Below are 17203 nucleotides of genomic sequence, written 5' to 3'. Positions count from 1 at the left end.
GGAATGCTTGAGTTAAAGAAGAATTTGTCTGGTAGGAGGTGGACATTCAACACATATTTGTTAAATCATTGACTAGACGGATACTTGGGTGAATGGCTGGTGTCAAGTTCCTCTGAGGTTCTCTAACCTTTTCATGTTCACCGGGGTGATTCATCTTCAGTCACAGTTCCTTATGTTATCCGTTTGTTTTCATTAATAATGATGGCGATAGAATACACGGGGCGGCTAACAGGAAAAACAACGGTGATGATGCTGGTACAGTCAGAAGGTCTCCTGGCTGGTGTGGTCAGTTCCTAAACAAATGATATCCGCTCATCAATCATTGTCCTATTTCTGCCAACTAGATCTCCCCAGAGGAGTCATCAGATCAGCTCAGTTCTGAAGACTGACAAGCTGCCCCTGTGGTCTCCTCTCCTCTGTGCAGGCTCACACTAAGAGTTTTTAAAGCCCCACGTTGCAACAGGATTAGCAGACTTGCAGGTAGAGTGGCAGCACCTGTCGGCTCTGCAAAGGACCAGAACATGAAGGTAAGCCGCAGCAGCAGAGTGCATCCAACACCTGTTCTGCGAATCATTTGCCTCTCTGCCTAGGTTATATTTAATGACCTAATTTTAGTGACAGGGCATTGGAAGACTATGCATCCAAATAGTGACGTTCTTTGTCTTTGCTGAGTAAAATAACTTATTCCCCAACTCTTTATTTGGGTGAAGTTAAAAAAATCCTGTTTCTAGTTTTTAAAATTACTGTGTGGATTATCTAGAAGGTAAGATCATATATGGAAATCAAGAGCTTGTTGTCTGGACTGAGGAGAAGGCAGAAAATCCTGGCCCTGTTTGATTTTTGTTTCTTGTAGGGCTCCAGAAGCCTGGCGGTGACAGCCTTGGCCCTCCTCCTGGTGCTGTCTGTCCTGGGAAACTCCTGCGGAGCTCCACAGGTAATCACAGGCAGACAACATGGCCCTGGTGGGAGCTGAGACCTCTTGGCTTTTTCTTCCTGCTCTGCTTTAACTGCTCCTCTCTTGGCTGCAGAGACTCTTTGAGAGGAGGAACTGGACTCCCCAGGCTATGCTCTACCTGAAAGGAGCACGTGAGTCCCAAACTCTTTATTCTCATCCTGGAGGTGATGGGAGACACCACAGAGCTGGAGCCTGGGGAGAGAGTAAACAGTTGGGGTCTCAGGCAAGCCAGGTTAGGCGAGATACAGGAAGACGCCCTGATGGCCAGAAACCCTCCACCAGAGAGGAACCCGCTGTCGGGGAACACAGCCCTATCCCCAACACTCTCGAAGCTGAGGCAGGAGAATCCCTGCGAGTGCGAGGTTAGCTTGAGCTCCACAGTAAGTTCCAGATCAAAGCAAGATCCTGTTAAGGAAGGTGGAAAGAGGGAGGAAGAGGGGAGGGTAGAAAGAGGAGAAAGGCTCAAGAGGGGGAGGGAAGGAACGGGGAAGGAAAGGATAACGGGAAATAAGGAAGGAGGAGGGTGGTCGTTGGTTAAATGAGACAACTACTCGGGGTTTTGTTGTTTGTTGTGAAAGCAGGATGTCTGGGGATGCAGAAGCAACGAATGAACTTGAGAAAAAAGAAGTTAGGAATTGGCGGGGGAGGGGTGGGGAAGGGAGAGGGATGCAGGAACCCGGTTGGGCTCTTCTGGGAGGCAGGGTCGCCTCCCAGGCCACAACCTGTGGTCTCCCCTGGCCCGGGTCTGGGGGTCCGAGCTCAGCCCGTGTCTCCTCGGCAGAGGGCCGCCGCTTCATCTCGGACCAGAGCCGCAGGAAGGAGCTCGCAGACCGGCCGCCTCCAGGTGGGTGAGCGCTGCGGGCGGGGGCTCCCGCTGCGCTGCTTCCACCCCCCCCCCCAGCAGGCAGTGGGTGAGCCTGGCGCCCCAGCAGTGCAGCCAGAGCGCATCGCAAGTGTGCCGGCTCAAGAAGCCAAGCCCATCCGGGTGTTTATAGATAGAGCCTTGCTCTTTTTCCTCCTAAATACTAATTACTAGTAAAGAATTACTTAGAAGTTTCAAATGTATCTCCCTCTTAAATTACTAAAAACAGCTACTAAGAGGTTTTTAAACAAACACGAAAAGCAAGGGTCATTAAAAAGATCAGTTTTCTCCAGGGACAAGCTCCGGGTTAAGCTATTCAATCCCCAATGGTCAGCATAAAGAAAAAGTTATGAATTTGAAAAGGGGCATAGGAAGAGTTGGAGGCAGAGAGAGAGCATGGAAATGATGCATAAAATTCTGATTGGGGAGAAAGAGAGGAGGAAAGGGAGTGGGGGAAGAGAGAGGGGGGGAGGGAGGGAGGGAGGGAGAAAGAAAGAGGGGACAAGGACCTTTTTCCTTGATGAACTCCATGTCATTGCAGTTTAATAAGAAGAAAATTGATCTAGGTAAAATTTTGTATGCAAACGCTAAAAGCTAGCATTTGAGAAATCTTCAACACTGCTGAGCATACCCCTAGCAGATGCTCACAAGCAACCGTTTCTGTTCCTCAAGTTTTGCAGTGTGATCCATCTTATTTGGTAGGGTGAAATATGTTTCTTCTCTTTCTGTTACTTCCATGACTAAACTCCATGTCTGCGTTGAGTTGGGACTGTGTCATCTGGCGACCTAAATTTGAGGTAGAGTGGAGTGAAGAACCATACTAACTAAACATGGAACTTAAGGAATTTGCAATAGCTCTGAATATCTAGCAGAAGTATCTTCAGTCAGCTAACTACCTTGTGTGTGGCCCCAGAATGTAGATTCAGTAGCTGGAAAGCAGGAAAGTCAGGCTCCAGTGGAATCTCTTGGCCAGACAACTGTTCAAAGCCTGGAGGAGGGAAAGCTGCAGAGGCTGCCCCAGTCCATCTTCCTTTTCTGACACACTCCCTAGCGTGAGGCGTACATTCCTCTCCCATCCCCAAACGGAAACACAGCAAAAGCAATCCAGTCATTTCCAAGAGAAGTCTCAACTTCTGAAGATCACCGTGAGGCCAATGAGATTGATCTTCAGGTGAAGGCACCCACCACCAAGCCTAACTACCTAAATCCAGTCCCTCCAACCCACATGTGCAAGGAGAGAGGAGACTCCCCAGAGCAGACTTCTGACCTCCACGTGTGTGGGCACGTGCGCCAGCACGCCCATGCACACACATACACACAAGTAAAGAGAGAGGGGAATGCTCTAAATAAAATGCAATACAAATGTTTAATTCATTTCTAAAAATCAGTATGCAGTGCCCTCAGCTCTCGGATCAAGAGTGGGCTTCACAGAGGCCTTTCTAGTCACACAGAGCAGAGTAAGATTCATTTACACGAATGTCTAGTTGACGAAAATATGTGACTGCTAATTTACTTACAAAGGTTAGTTGACACGGATGTTTAAATGCTGCTTTGTTTATATGAATATCAACACTGTGTACACTTCTGTTTCTCCAGAAAGACGAAACCCAAATCTTCAACTACTGACTCTCCCAGAGGCTGTAGCCCTGCTGCTGGCTTCGCTGCAGAAACCACAAGAAGGTACAAGCGCAGTGACTTCTTTCTGTTCTGAACTCAGGAGCTTTGATTGCTGCCAAGCCCCTCCTCAATAGAAGCCACTGTACTTCCCAGGATAATTAGTCCCAAGAATACAAGTAATACTACCTTGATGATAGTGGGGAATAGTATATGAATTTCATGACCCATCATCCATTTTAATAACATTATTTGTTTGTTTATTTTTAAATAAAAATCCCAGGCTGGCCTCAGATTCCCTAGGTAGCAAAGGCTGGCCTTGAACTCCTTATCCTCCTGCCTCCACCCAATAGTTGAAACTGAAGGAGCTCCAAGAAGCTTTATTGCTTTATAATTGAAAACTCTAAAACCAAAAAAATTTGAAATAATCACAATCCAATGGCCCACATTCAAAATTAAATCAAGCGGAAGTACTCATTGCCAACCCTTTTTCACTTTTGCACACAGCAGTAGATATGGTTCCCCCAAGAGACGGGCTCCGCTTTGGCTGCAGGCCTGTGCCATTTTCACCCTCCTGTCTAGCTTCTTCTGAGCCAGGAGTGGGTACGATCTTCAACCAGCCATTCTGGCCATGTGGTGTAGAAGTTGTAGCAGAACTGAGGCATCTTGGTAATGGGTCAGCTAGGTCTTTGGAAGTTCACAGCCCTGAGTGTGCAGCCTCGTTCCAGCAACTTTTACAGCCTGTGACCCGGCACAGGGGTGGCCCCACAACTCTAGGGACCCACTGTAATGAGGTGAATAGTGTGCGTGTGTGTGCAGTATGTGCACGTGTGTGGACATTCACGTGGAGACCAGATGTTGTCACTGGATGTCTCGTCAATCACTTTCCACCTTGGTCTTTAACACAGATCTGTCACTGAACCTGGAACTCGCTGATTCAACTATCCTGCTGGTCAGTGGGCTTCTAGAGCTCTGCCTGTCTCCACTGGGGTTTGCTGGCATGTGTCATCAGGTCTATCGGAGTGCTGAGGATCCGAACTCAGATCCTCATGAGCGCTTTATTGAGTGAGCCCATGTCTCCAGTCCCAATCCTATTATTGAGAGTAAACATCGTCAGCTGGGCATGGGAAAAGTGAGAAGAAACTGGATAATAGACAGAGAATGCTGTTTCCAAGTGACAGGTTTTAACTTCAAGATGTAAAACAATAACCGAGGTCTTTAGGAAAAGAACTTTGATGGCGACTGACAGTAGGCATGAGTGTTGGGAAGATGGACAGAGCCAGACACCAGGCTACACCAGAGAAAGGAGAGTTCATTTTAAGGGATAGCATTCATTTTAAGGGATAGCATTTTAGGTCCCCATTTCAAGGGTTTGGGGGAAACAAGTATAATTACTGAAATGAGCCCCCCCCCCCCCCCGCACATTTACTTAGGTACCAGATAGATTCATACTACATTGTGTGTGTAAGTCAGAGGATAACTTTGGAGTCAGTCCTCTCTTGCCACCAATTGATTCCCAGACCTGTTGTCAGGCTTGACATCAAGTGCCATCTCACCAGCCCTAATGGATTAGCATGTTCTGAGTAGCTTGTCCCTGGAAGTGAACTAAAGAAGCAAAGTTTTATTAATCTAAATAAGTGGTGGAATTTTGGATTCCCAGATGGTATTGTCAGTCACTAATCTGTAATATTTTTATTGCAGAGTCCCTGTGTATGTTCTGGAAAGTTCTTACATCGTAAGATGAAATTCCAATGGAGTTTGTACTAGGATGTTTTCCTGTCCCATCCCTACCCCTTAGGCGTGTGTGCTTCTGTGTATCTGCGTGTCCGTGTGTCCACACTTTGCTTCCCTCTGGAGAGAAGCACGTTATTTACTGTCTATCTTTCAAATGGTATTGTGACTAACTGAGGGAGTGTTGTTTCATCTAGAAGGCAATCTTGGGAAAAGTAAAATCTAGGGTATGTGTGCTGGCTCAGTGCCTCCTCTCTGCCCCTCTTCAGGGTTCATCCCTTCTACTCTATATTTCGGGTACCGTGATCCTGCTACTGTCTAATCTTTATGAAACACTCTAGGCCTGACCTTTTCCCATTCCCATCCAGCTTACAAGTGCCTTTGCCGTTGGTCTCATTGCTTACCCAGAAGAACTCACCTAATGTTTTCAAGTGTGTCCCCATGTCATCTTCCCCATGCAAGAGATGTATCCCCAGGCAACACAGGCCACGCCATTTTGATGCAGGGGATGGCTCTGAAGGCGGGTGTTTAGACTGGAGGCATGTTAATCAGAACAAGACGTATAGATCTCTACACTTCTGCCAAACTTGACACATTGCACTTCCATTGATTGTAGGGACCTGGACATTGGAGGCTGGGATGTAGCTTGCCCAGCATGAGTGAGGTCCTGGGGTTCAATGCCCAGTACTGCATAAAGCATCATCGTGGTATATGTCTGTGATCCCAGCACTTGGGAAGTGGAGGCAAGAGGATCAGGAGTTCCAGGTCATCCTCAGATACGTAGATAGATATTGGATATAAAATGTGTAGATATTGGATATAAAATGTGAATTACCAGCTGTGTTCCAATGTGTGTGTGGGGGATTTCTAAAGCCAAACAAATCAAAATCCAATTTGTAAAAGAACTGTTAGTAGCATAGAGCATGAATTGACTAAACTTTAGGAGCCAAATATATATTACTTGAGGTTCTTTTTCTGTCTCTAAAACCAAGCATGTGAGAGTTTGCTATGGTTTTTTCTTTCTTTCTTTCTTTCTTGCAGATGAAGGAGGGAATTTCGATCAAAGTGAATTCCTTGAAGACAGACTGCTGAACTGGTGAAAACGCACCAGGGCACATTCAAGTGTACTTCTGTTCATGTGAAAACCATTACCCACAATTAGGACCTGTGCACCCTTCCTTCCACACCTATAACCTTAGACCCTGCCCCTCTAGGATTAGTCTTCCAGAAGCAAAATACACATGGAATTCTTAACTGGAGTGCCACCAAGTTCTTCCCCTGCTTTGGGTTCATGCCACCTGTGTCTGACGTAGGCTTGGATTTTACATGGCCTTTAGAATGCCACAGCTGGGAACTCAGAAACATTCTTTCTTTTCCCTGCAGTCGGGTGCTGTCTGGATCTTTGCAGTTTGTTTAGCAGCCCATCACCCTTTTGGGTGTCACTCAGCCACAATCCTCCCTGTCCCCCTTTTCTCATCCCCAGTAAGAGAGAAGGTACAGCAGGACTTCCAGTGTATAGGGCAGAGTATGTCTTTTTGCAACTCCTCTAGAGAGGTCAGTTAAGGAGGGAGGTGGGGAGAGGATGCCTGGGATAAAGCACCCATGAAAACATGTATTATCTACTGCTGCTTGGACAGGGCACCCTGCATGATCCTGAAACCCCTGGAAGGTCTGTGAAGACCCAGGACTGGGAGCCTCTTTGTGTTCCTAGGGAATCTAACTGAATTCCACTTAGAAACTTGGACCTTGAAGTCACTGGCATATAAGCCAATGGTGATGGAGTTTGCCAGAGCATACGCCACAAAGGTACCCTGTTGAGGTAGCCTTTTTTCTGTGGCTGAAAGAGGCTTCTCCATGACTTTACATTAAGGTACTCCTATGACACAAGTGTATTCCATATGCATGATTTATCCATTTCCAAATCTGAACACAAGTGCAGGCATGCACACACACACACACACACACACACACACACACACACACACACGGTGGGGAACTTGGGGGTGAGACCCTACAACAGGGAAAATATCTTACTAGGAATTACAGCATGATCACCATGGTATATATTTTTTTTTTACCTAATCAAATCAGAGTTGTTAACCATAAGTGCCCAAGTGACAAGTATTGATTCTTATCACCCCCAGCTTACAGCTATTACTTCCTAGCTACAGAATATCTTTATGTGAATATCTGTAATCTGTCATATATATAATCTGAAATTTTAACTCAGCCGTGTTAAGTAATTAAAACCATGTGTATATGTTTTGTCTGCTTCTCTGTTCACAATTAAGTAATAAAACTATATGAAATTAATGTACCATTGTCTTCTGTCTGCCGCCCCCCGAAATTTTCAAGAACTAGAAACTGTGTTGCACTTGTCACTAGTCATGACTTGACTTAAAAGTTGATTTACCAGACAGTCCCATATTCAACTTATCGAGTTAATGAATGGGTACATGGCTATGGATTGCTCATGTAAATAGTTTCTTTCTTCCAAGGGTGTTTTTAGTATTTAGCTCATGGAGCGGGTCTTCTCACAGCTGGTGTTTTAAGAAGCTGTCTAAAAATAACCAGCTGTTGGGGTGCCGCCACCACACTCCTTAAGTGCTCTTCATGTAGAGGCTCTGGGTAGTCACATGGCTCCCTCTCTCCACTTTGATAAAACTTTCCAACCCTAAAAGGGTGTGTCTTTGTTGGGTTTTCATTGCTGCATCGAATTTCCTGAGACTGGGTAATTTGTAAAGAAATCTATTTTTGCTCAGGGTTTGGAAGGCTGGGAGGTCTAGCATCTCTCAGGTGGTTTGAAGAACCTAGTGCTGTTTACAGCCTGGAAGAAAAGTGAGGGTAAGAGAGCACAACAGAAATGTACAACAGGAGAAGTCAAGTTTCACAATAACACACTCCAGTGTAACGGCCTAGTTCCCAAGCCTGCAAAGAAATGCATTAATCACTTTTAATGATCTGGTCACTTTTTAAAATTTTGTTTATAGTGGGAATTTGACGCAGGCTTGTGTGCATGATCAGTGACATTACTGAGCTTCACAGCCAAGGGTTTTGATCTCATCTTAAAAGGCCCACCCTGCAACACTACCGAAATAGCAAGCAAATTCCATGAGGAACAGGTGGGAAGACTACTTTCCAGCCAGAACAGGGTGTGTTCTCAAGTTTCTTTACTTCTACTTTGTACAAACTGAAGTGAACAAGGTCACAGATCAAAACTGTTTTCCTTGTGAGATTCATGTTATAAGATGGAAATTGCTGGCATCAACACATGCACATATACTGGACCATCTCCTCTACAGAATTTCCAGCCACTTTCTGCACAATGCAGGATGTCCTTCCTCTCATTGTCTCCCTCTCTTCCTCAGTCTTGACTCTTAGTTGTTCTTTCTGTATTTCTGTATTTGATGTCTCCCCAAACCCCAACACCACTGTAACCCTGAAAGAGGAGCAACAAGACCAAAGGGGCTCTGCCTTGTTTGGATCAGTGTTCGATCCACACCCCCTCTGTACTTGGTGAAAAGCATAGAAATTGGTGTGTATTAGCAGCCTTGAGTCTCATTGTTTTATCTTGGCCTCTGGTAAAGGTAGAGCTGGTGATGCAGCTCCGTTCAGCTCAGTCTTTTCAGTGGCTAATTCTTCTAGGAAGAGTTCATCTCTCTTTTCAATTGATTTTTAAAATCACTGTGTGAGGATACAGCTATGTCACCATGCTACTTCATAGAAAGTTGAGCTCCTCCTATGAAGCCTCTTTGGATTTCCTCAAGAAGAGTCTGCCCTGTGACCTGAAAAACCATCAGCACTGCATTTTTAAGTCCTACAGTTCCCAGCTGCTTGTATAAAACCAGCTCTGCTCACTTTGCCTTTGCCGTGGGAGGGTGGTGGTTTCAGTTAGCTGGGTCTGACTGCTAAAGCAAAATGCCCCACACTGGCAGTTTGACAAAAACAGATTTACCTCTTGGAGTTCTGGAAATGTCAGATCAACATGTTGGCAGAATGCCTGTTTGGTGAAGGCCACTTTCCCATAGGTGGCTCCTTGCTGTGGCTGTACCTCCACAAAGCAATTCCCTGGGGGCCTGTCTTTCTCCTCCTCTCCCCCTTCCTCTCTTACTCTCTTCCTTCTCCTGTAGCTTCCTCCTTGCCTTCTATTCTGGTACTGTGTATTGAGCCCTGAGCACCATGCAACTGAACAAGCAGTCTACATCTAAGCTACTATCCCCACCTGGGGGTGGAGGTGGGGGTGGGGTCTCTTTTCTAAGTTCACAACTTCATTTCCAAAGACTACGCCCTCATGGCCTAGACACCTTACAAAGGCCATCATCATTCCTGGTGTTATCATATTGGAGGATATTTTTTAGCAATATTGAGCTTTATATAATTCATGTTCCCCTTCCTGATATATATATATGTGAACTTCCAACCATCTTCTACGTTGGTTTAATTCATTGCTTGCCTTCCTGCATCTACTTTCTCTATGACAATAGAGGTGCTGGATGACAGCCTACCCTTGTCTTCAACCGTGTGAGATGGATAGAGGTGCTGGATGACAGCCTACCCTTGTCTTCAACCATGTGAGATGGTGTCTTTTTCACTGTTACTCTCAACAACCCAGCTCTAAGAAGACCAGCTCTTCTACAGAGCATTTTTAGAGCAAGGCCAACTGATAGGTCAATCAAAGTGCTTGCTATGCAGTAGCTGGGACACAGTGAATGGCTACTCACTTAGAAAAAATGAACCAGGGGTAAATCTGGGTTCTGTTGTTAGTGTTTAGTCAATTTAGCTCATTACATTTGCAACATAATCCTGCTTATTGCAATCATTCAACTATCCTCTTAAATAAATTAAAGAATATGTTAGAGAAACTGTTCCTACATTTAAGTAGATTTCTACTTTTTCTATAACTTCAGTAATTCTTTTTAAAAGATTGCTTTCAGCTGGGTGACGGTGGAACACACCTTTCATACCAGCACTTGGGAAGCAGAGACAAGCAGATCTCTGTGAGTTCGAGGCCAGCCTGGTCTACAGAGGGAGTTCCAGGACAGCCAAGACTACACAGAAAGCCCTTTCTCAAAAAGAAAGAGAGATACATTCCTTTCAATATGCTAGGTACTATTCATGACAAGTGCTTCACACATGTTATTTTGACGTCTGAAACATTTTAAGCAAGATGTTATTAAAGAAAATAAAATCTGTAGTGACACATTTATTCATTTGAATTTGGCAACTTATTATCTATAAAAGATTGAAATTTCCATTTAAACAACTAAAGTACTGTTACAATAAGGTAACACACATTGATAGTAACGTCTTATTATCAATGATTTGGGCACAAATTCTAGATACCAGATATCTTGTAGTAAATATCCATTGGCATTCATTGCTTGCCTTCCTGCATCTACTTTCTCTATGACAATAGAGGTGCTGGATGACAGCTGGATGACAGAATATGGATTTGGGGCAGTTTGTTTTCTTGTGGATTTTGACAGTCATCTGCAGAGCAAAATGGAAATCCATGGCTTTAATTCCAATGACAAATGAATAAAAAGTCTTGCTGATCTAAAATATGTGAGCCATGCAATCACAGTTCAGATCCAATCTTTTCAGAAAGAGGGAAGCTTCATAAATATTAATCAAAGGATTATGATAATGATTTTTGTAAAAAAAGTATTGAAAACTTTCTCATCGCTTACATTTACCATTTTTTAAATGTAGGGTCTCACTCTTTAACCCAGTCTGGTCTTGGCATCATGGCAATCCTCCTGCCCCAGCCTTCTGAGTGCTAAGATTGCAGGTGTGAGTCACCATCTCCAACTAAATTACCCATCTTTAAAATGCCTCCTGTCCTGCTGCTTTAAAAACCCTCTCATCTTTAGATTTGCAGGGACAAGACCTGAAGATTAAAATGTAGTAATGTAATACAATACAACGCTGTTTTATTCCAAATTACAAAACTGCCATCCACTTAATCTCCTCCCTTCTTTACGGGCAGAGACTGTGATTGTGATTTTCAGGAGAAGGAATCAAACGTTTTCCCTCTCTCCACCTCCACCATCATCACTCTTCCTTTGCTCACTCTGGGTCAGTTCTTGTATTCCCCATGAAGCTTCTTCTTCCCCTTTGGAACGTGGTTCAGGAGAAAGGGTGACTTGATATTTAACCGATCCCTCTCCGCCTCCTCTTCCTCATCGTACCTTTCGTCGTCATCCCCGTCTCCGTCATCTTCCCCTTCACTGCTCTGAGGACTGGAGGTCTGAGATCCGGATGGCGAAGGTGGTACTGACGGGGGCCTGGGATACTTAAACCCATCCGTCTGCCGAAGACAAATAAGACACAAATGTTCAAAAGAGACTTGTAGGTTTTCTCTTTTTTGTTGGTTTTCTTTTGTTTCTGTTTCTCTTGTTGTTTTTAAAACAGTCTCTATACATAGCCCTAACTGTCCTGGAACTCAGAATGTAGGCAAGTCTGACTTCAAGCTCGTAGAGATCTCCCCTGCCTCTGCCTCCAGTGTGCTGGGATTAAAGACATGAGCTACCACACCTGGGTGGGTTTCTTTTGTTTTTAATATAATGGTCTTTGAAGATTTTTAATTACATTTGAGTGTGTGTGTGTGTGCACAGTGCATGCTATACACATGATTTATCTTTTTCCAAATCAGCTTAGGTTGGTTTAACACTATCCAAACGCATGTGAAGGCACACTGGGAGCAACTGAACTCAGGTCCTCTGAAAGAGCAGCAAGTACTCTTAACTGCTGAGCCTGAGTCTCCAGCCCTGACTTTCTGGTTTTCAATGACACAGACAGTACAGATGCTAATTTAATTGGTTTAAAGTAGTCTGTTGTTATCCTTCAGGTGCTCATGAACTTTGACTCTGGTACTATCAACATTAAAATAGACTCATTAAACATGCTGTTATCTTTGATCAAGCACTAAGACATACCAAGTGCTATATTTATTGTCTATAATAATTGTGTATAATTATACACTATATAATTTAATATTCTAACAATATCCTCATAAATTTGTTCTTCCCACTTCCTCTCTGGGAGGGGAACAGAGAAATAGCAAATGACTTTCTAGAAGCCACGGCATGTGAGTGGTACAGCCAAATTCAGTGCCAGGTCTGTGACAACCCTAAGGTCTTTCTTTCCTCCCAATGGGCACACATGCTGCTCTGTTATCTTTCAGATATTTCCAGAAAGTTCCAGGACATGGACAGCTAAATAGGCCACCAACACTCACCACCAGGGAGAATCCCGGCAGCTGGGTGACCTCACTGATTGCTGAGACTGTACCAATTGCATCACTTTAGTTTGTGTTCCTGAAATTGTACCAATTGTATCATTTTAGATTGTGATAAACCCCACACGGTATAAGTGATACTGCCCAGCTACCTGGAGTCATTGAGAAAGTTCACTTGGCAAACCCACACTCAGCGCCAGCTGTGGATCCTGGATCACAATGCCACCAAAGACACAGCCCGAAAGGCATCACAACATCCCTACGTGTAGGAGTTGCGTGCGCTTGAAAGCCATAGGTCAACTTCATCCCAATCACTTTTATACATTGTTATTATGTGATACATGGATAGTCCTTTCAGGCTCCTGGTACTTTGCCTGAAAGCAAAATAGGAACTGGACCATGAGTCACACGCACCATGGGCCAAGCTGCTAAAGAAGACAGGCGCTCCCTCCATCCCTCCCTTGCTGACCATCGACTGCTGACAGTTTCCTCACTTGGGGGCGGGCTGCATCCCTCTCGGGTGAAATACTGGTTAGTGTGCTACACCGACTCTAATCCATGCAGCGCCAGTTGAACTCAGGGGGTCAGAAGGAGGAGAAAGAAGACGAGGAGGAGAAAACATGAAGTTGGAGGGGTATGGGGGTGATCTAAACACATCTGTGAAAGTGTCGAGGAATTTTCTAGAAAGAGCTGACCCTGCACTTAGGACCTGACAAGTGTAAGAGCTAAATACTCATTAAGTGAATAAAAATATAAATGGGTGAGTGGAGCTGAGTTAGGGAGTGAAATGTGTGCCTTTGCATAAAGGAGGCACCCAGCTCTCCCGGTGAGAGCATGGTTAAAGCTGAGGTTGGCATGTACAGAGGGGAAGTTTAGGGGAATCCTCCTGCCTCATCTAGGGGCTAATCCTTCCTTCTACATCTCTTCCAGAAATCTGATCTAGATGGGCTAGTTCCTGCATTATTAATAAAAACTGTTTTAGTAAAAATTGTCCCTGCCTAGGACCCTTGATCAGAGTGCAGCTGGATTTGAGAGGGCTTGTGTCTCCTTGATGGGGATGGATACTTTGGGGGGGGTGATATAATTGATAACACTTGACACTGAGTGTAGTGTGAAAATTTGTGTACATTTGCTCAAAAGATACTTCCTCAGGACACAGAGCCCCTGAACAAAGTGGGTCTTTCTGTTTGTTTTGTTTTGTTTATTGAATAAGACAGACTTGCTCCATGATTGTCTCAAAGTCACAAATCCAAACAACTTTTGTGACTTAGCCTCCTGAGTAACTGGGACTATATGTGAATGTCCCTAAGGAGATACGGTGGTGACTCAGATGGATCCAACCTGCCATCCAAGGGCCACACGAAGCCAAGGATGGTAATGAATGTGGCCCAACACAAAACTGTAGACTATTTTAAAAAGTGTACGATTTCCTTTGTGGTTGTAAAAAAAAAAAATAAAGTCAACTGCATAGTTCTTGTGTGAACTTTGTACACAAAGCACAGTACTGCAATATCAAGTGCGGACACACCTAGATCTCATATTTTCACTCTGGGATGTCCCTGGATTGATGAAAGGCAAAAAAAAAAAAAAAAAAAAAAATAATGTAGCCCTTGGATCAGTGTGTAGATTCCAGCAGGGACGACTCATGCTGAAGAGAAATGCCTGGGTCTACACTGCTTCAAGGTATGCCCTGTCCTCTATCTTTAGAAGGGAGAGAGAGCACTGTGAACTGTGGTAGTTTCATGGACTGAGATGTCTAATTGGATGTTAGAAGAAAACTCCCGTGGGCCAAGCTGAATGGAGGGGTCCATTTCCTCCTCTGAGCTTGAATTTGCTCTATTTAACTCTTGCCAAGTTGGCCATTCTCTATTTAAACACTTCCTTGTATAGCAAATCTACCTCCTGTTAAATCAACCCACTCTGTTGTTGAGCAGCTCAGAAGAACGAGAGCCTAACAGAACTTCCCCAGCATCAAGGCAGAGAGAGAGCTGTAATGAAGAGATACCCCTCTGACGGTGTGAGTCAGCCATTAGGTTTGTGCGCCTCTTGTCTTGACTTTGATTCAGCACCATAAAAGGCATACTGCTGGCCTATTGAGACTCAAAGGTCTTCTTAGCACTGCCAAATAAGAAATGTCATTTTTGTAAAAAGCAAACAATACATTAAATATTTACCGTTGGAGGTGAGGTGGGCTCCAGATGGAATTTGTCTGGAAAAGCTCTGCTTAGACTCAGGTGTCTGGCATGCTGGTAATACTGGCAAGACAAAGCCAATCCACATGTTAAACACACGCTATTCCAGTAACCAGTTATGGATATAAGGGCCCGCCTTCCTAAGCCTGAAAGATCTGTCTCCACATTAAAGGGTATGCAAAACTGTACTTATCGGGGCTATCACATAACAGTTTACCATATCACACATCGTGTTGACCCATAGCTGGCTGTATATTTGAAGTTGCCAAATCTATGGCTCCCAAGTTTGAGAATCAAAGAAAAAAATGACCATTTCTAGCTCTATTGCCTGTCAACACCACAAAATATTGAGGGAGATCAGCTGTGTTGCCCATGCTGAGCTCTGGGTTGAATATAAACAGGACTGGAAATTACTTTAATTCTTTGATATTGAGATACATTGGACACTAACCTTGCCCAGACCTGGACCTAGATAAAGAACAGAACTTCTAAGGCCCGGCCTTCCTGCTCTTGGTTCAAATGAAGCAGAGGCATTGACTACCTTGGTCACACTGAGCACGAGTGTTATTGGATGGAGATACTCAGCAGATGGCTACACCAATTCTTGACCAGGAGAATTCAATAGTATGCAAAAATATTTCAGGAAAGCTAAGGAGCTTCATGTAGTATTAAATCACTCAGTTTTAAGATATGTAGACACCTGAGGCAGGAGGTGGTGGCACACTCCTTTTCTCCCAGCACTCAGGAGGCAGAGGCAGGCAGATCTCTGAGTTCAAGACCAGCCTGGTCTACAAGAGCTAGTTTAAGGACAGCCTCCAAAGCCATAGAGGAAACCCTGTCTCGAAAAACCAAACCAAACCAAAACAAAACAAAAAGATATATAGTCACCTGGGTGATTGCACACCTGTGGCACTTGCTGCATTCACAGATAGCGTCCTTCCCACCCTGCGTTGTTTGCAAACATGATTGCATTATTCGTGGAGCGAAAGACAAGTAAGGTCTTTGCTCTTGACATTTTCTCAACTCCACAAAGGCATTTCTGCATGTCCTTTATGAGTCAAGCTAAGTGCATGCCGGGTTCATGCTGCATCCCATGGACCTGATATCATGGCTGTCTGAACCCAAGGAGACTGGGTTTATAACCTTGCGGCTTCACCCGAAGCACAGAGACACACACCCTGAGATTTCAGCGTCTGCGGTACTGAGTTGATCTTACAGACGGGAACTAAAGGCAAGGGTCTCACTGTGCAAGGTGATCTCAACATGCCCCGCCTAGCTTCCGAGGAGCTCGCTCACCCTGCCTAGGTATCTCCAGTCCAGAAGATCTGAGAGCCTCTCCGTGCGGTTCCTCTGGATGATCCTCTGGCGGCGTGACTGTTTGCAAAACCCGTAGAGAAACTGAGTCAGCTGATTGCAAGAGTCATCTGGAGATCGGAAGCGCCTGTCGACTATGTAAATACCTGGAGAACACACACACACATCAAAACATGACTTACTGCCAACGCATTACCTAGGTTCCATCAAAGACCATAACCAGGCTGTCTTCAGTACCCGCCTAAGCAACCACCTCCACTTTATTTTCTCCGGTTAAGGTTGTATGTTTTCTATGATCTTCTAATTATTAAAAACCATTATCGACCCTCTGCCAACAAAGCAAATCTTACTTTAAAAAAAGATATGTAGCCCTCTGGGCCAGTAATTCTCTAGGAATTGTTACAGCAACACCAGGCAGAATCTGTATTAGCTCCCCTTTCCCGGACCCCCACTTGTGACCTCACTGAGGACCAGCAGAGGAGAGCTGCCCCTTGCAGACCCAAGAAGTAGGCAGAGAGCACTCCCTGGTCAAACTTTTTTGTTGCTAGGCAACATGAACCAATACATAGTGAAATGCAAATCGTCCTACAGTCTTAAAAAAGTGTTGTTGGTTTTTTCTACCTTAACATGGACCTTTAAAAGATTAAACATGTTCTCTATAGAGTGACCGATATGCATACTCCAAGACCACGGCTACTGTCTTATTGCTCAGTAGGACTTCAGGGAAAACATTCTATCATCACCATCAAAAAGTCAGTAAAAGGCAAGGTTTGCCCAAGTTCCACCCTTTTGCAATTCTTCTTGGGAGCAATATATTCAATGTTAAGAATATTCTTCCCTTACAGATCCCTACTTAAATCTTCTTTTAATTAAATGAGAAATATAAACTTTAGTTTCATTCCAGGACAGTTTTAGCATTAGGCCCTGAGGAGACCCTGAGGACACAAAAAGGGAAAAAACTCACCATATGCTGTAGGGTCTGCCACATGCTCCTGCATGAAACACCCAAAGCCTGAGAGGTTTGTTGTCACACTCGGGATGCCCATCACCGTGCATTCGGCTGCCAGAGAATGGACAAAGAACAAAGAACAAAAAGTTAGACCCACTCTCAATGGGTACATGCTTGTGGAGAAGAAAAAGTCCTGTTGGCCTGGTGGTGATTGTCACTCCCTGACAGGCTTGTTATAAACCATTTATGCACACTCATAACACACGTAATCTTTCAACCATCCCTCTCTGACAGGTGAAGAAATTAAAGCATGGAGAGTTGATGTAACTTGGCCTCTTCATAGAAT

General features: G+C 44.4%; 2 protein-coding genes across 2 annotated transcripts in view; one reads left to right on the top strand and one right to left on the bottom strand.

Moving 5' to 3' along the window:
* The first annotated feature begins 201 nt into the window (after positions 1-201).
* Spx (spexin hormone) lies at positions 202-6432 on the top strand. Its single transcript, XM_027430192.2, has 6 exons — positions 202-285; positions 854-934; positions 1029-1086; positions 1737-1799; positions 3414-3497; positions 6204-6432. Exons 1-6 carry the CDS (start codon positions 202-204, stop codon positions 6260-6262), a joined length of 429 nt encoding a protein of 142 aa, XP_027285993.1. The 3' UTR covers positions 6263-6432.
* Positions 6433-11241: 4809 nt separating this feature from the next.
* Gys2 (glycogen synthase 2) overlaps positions 11242-17203 on the bottom strand; it is a 37086-nt gene continuing 31124 nt past the window's right edge. Inside the window, exons 13-16 of the mRNA XM_027430169.2 lie at positions 16873-16968; positions 15891-16054; positions 14577-14657; positions 11242-11472 (exon numbers count right to left, since the gene is read on the bottom strand). Coding sequence (XP_027285970.1) covers positions 11242-11472; positions 14577-14657; positions 15891-16054; positions 16873-16968 — 572 coding nt within the window. The remainder of the gene's footprint in view (positions 11473-14576; positions 14658-15890; positions 16055-16872; positions 16969-17203) is intronic.

Source organism: Cricetulus griseus, chromosome 8 (assembly GCF_003668045.3).
Source record: "Cricetulus griseus strain 17A/GY chromosome 8, alternate assembly CriGri-PICRH-1.0, whole genome shotgun sequence".
Classification (NCBI taxonomy): Eukaryota; Metazoa; Chordata; class Mammalia; order Rodentia; family Cricetidae; genus Cricetulus; species Cricetulus griseus.
The sequence above is the reverse complement of the archived record's forward strand: the minus strand, read 5'-3'. Positions and strand labels throughout refer to the sequence as shown.

Coding starts and splice junctions, on each gene's coding strand:
- Spx (XM_027430192.2), top strand. CDS start 202: ATGGCGATAGAATACACGGGGCGGCTAACAGGAAAAACAACGGTGATG. Junction 286..853: donor AAGGTCTCCTGGCTGGTGTG/GTCAGTTCCTAA, acceptor TGTTTCTTGTAG/GGCTCCAGAAGCCTGGCGGT. Junction 3,498..6,203: donor GCTGCAGAAACCACAAGAAG/GTACAAGCGCAG, acceptor TCTTTCTTGCAG/ATGAAGGAGGGAATTTCGAT.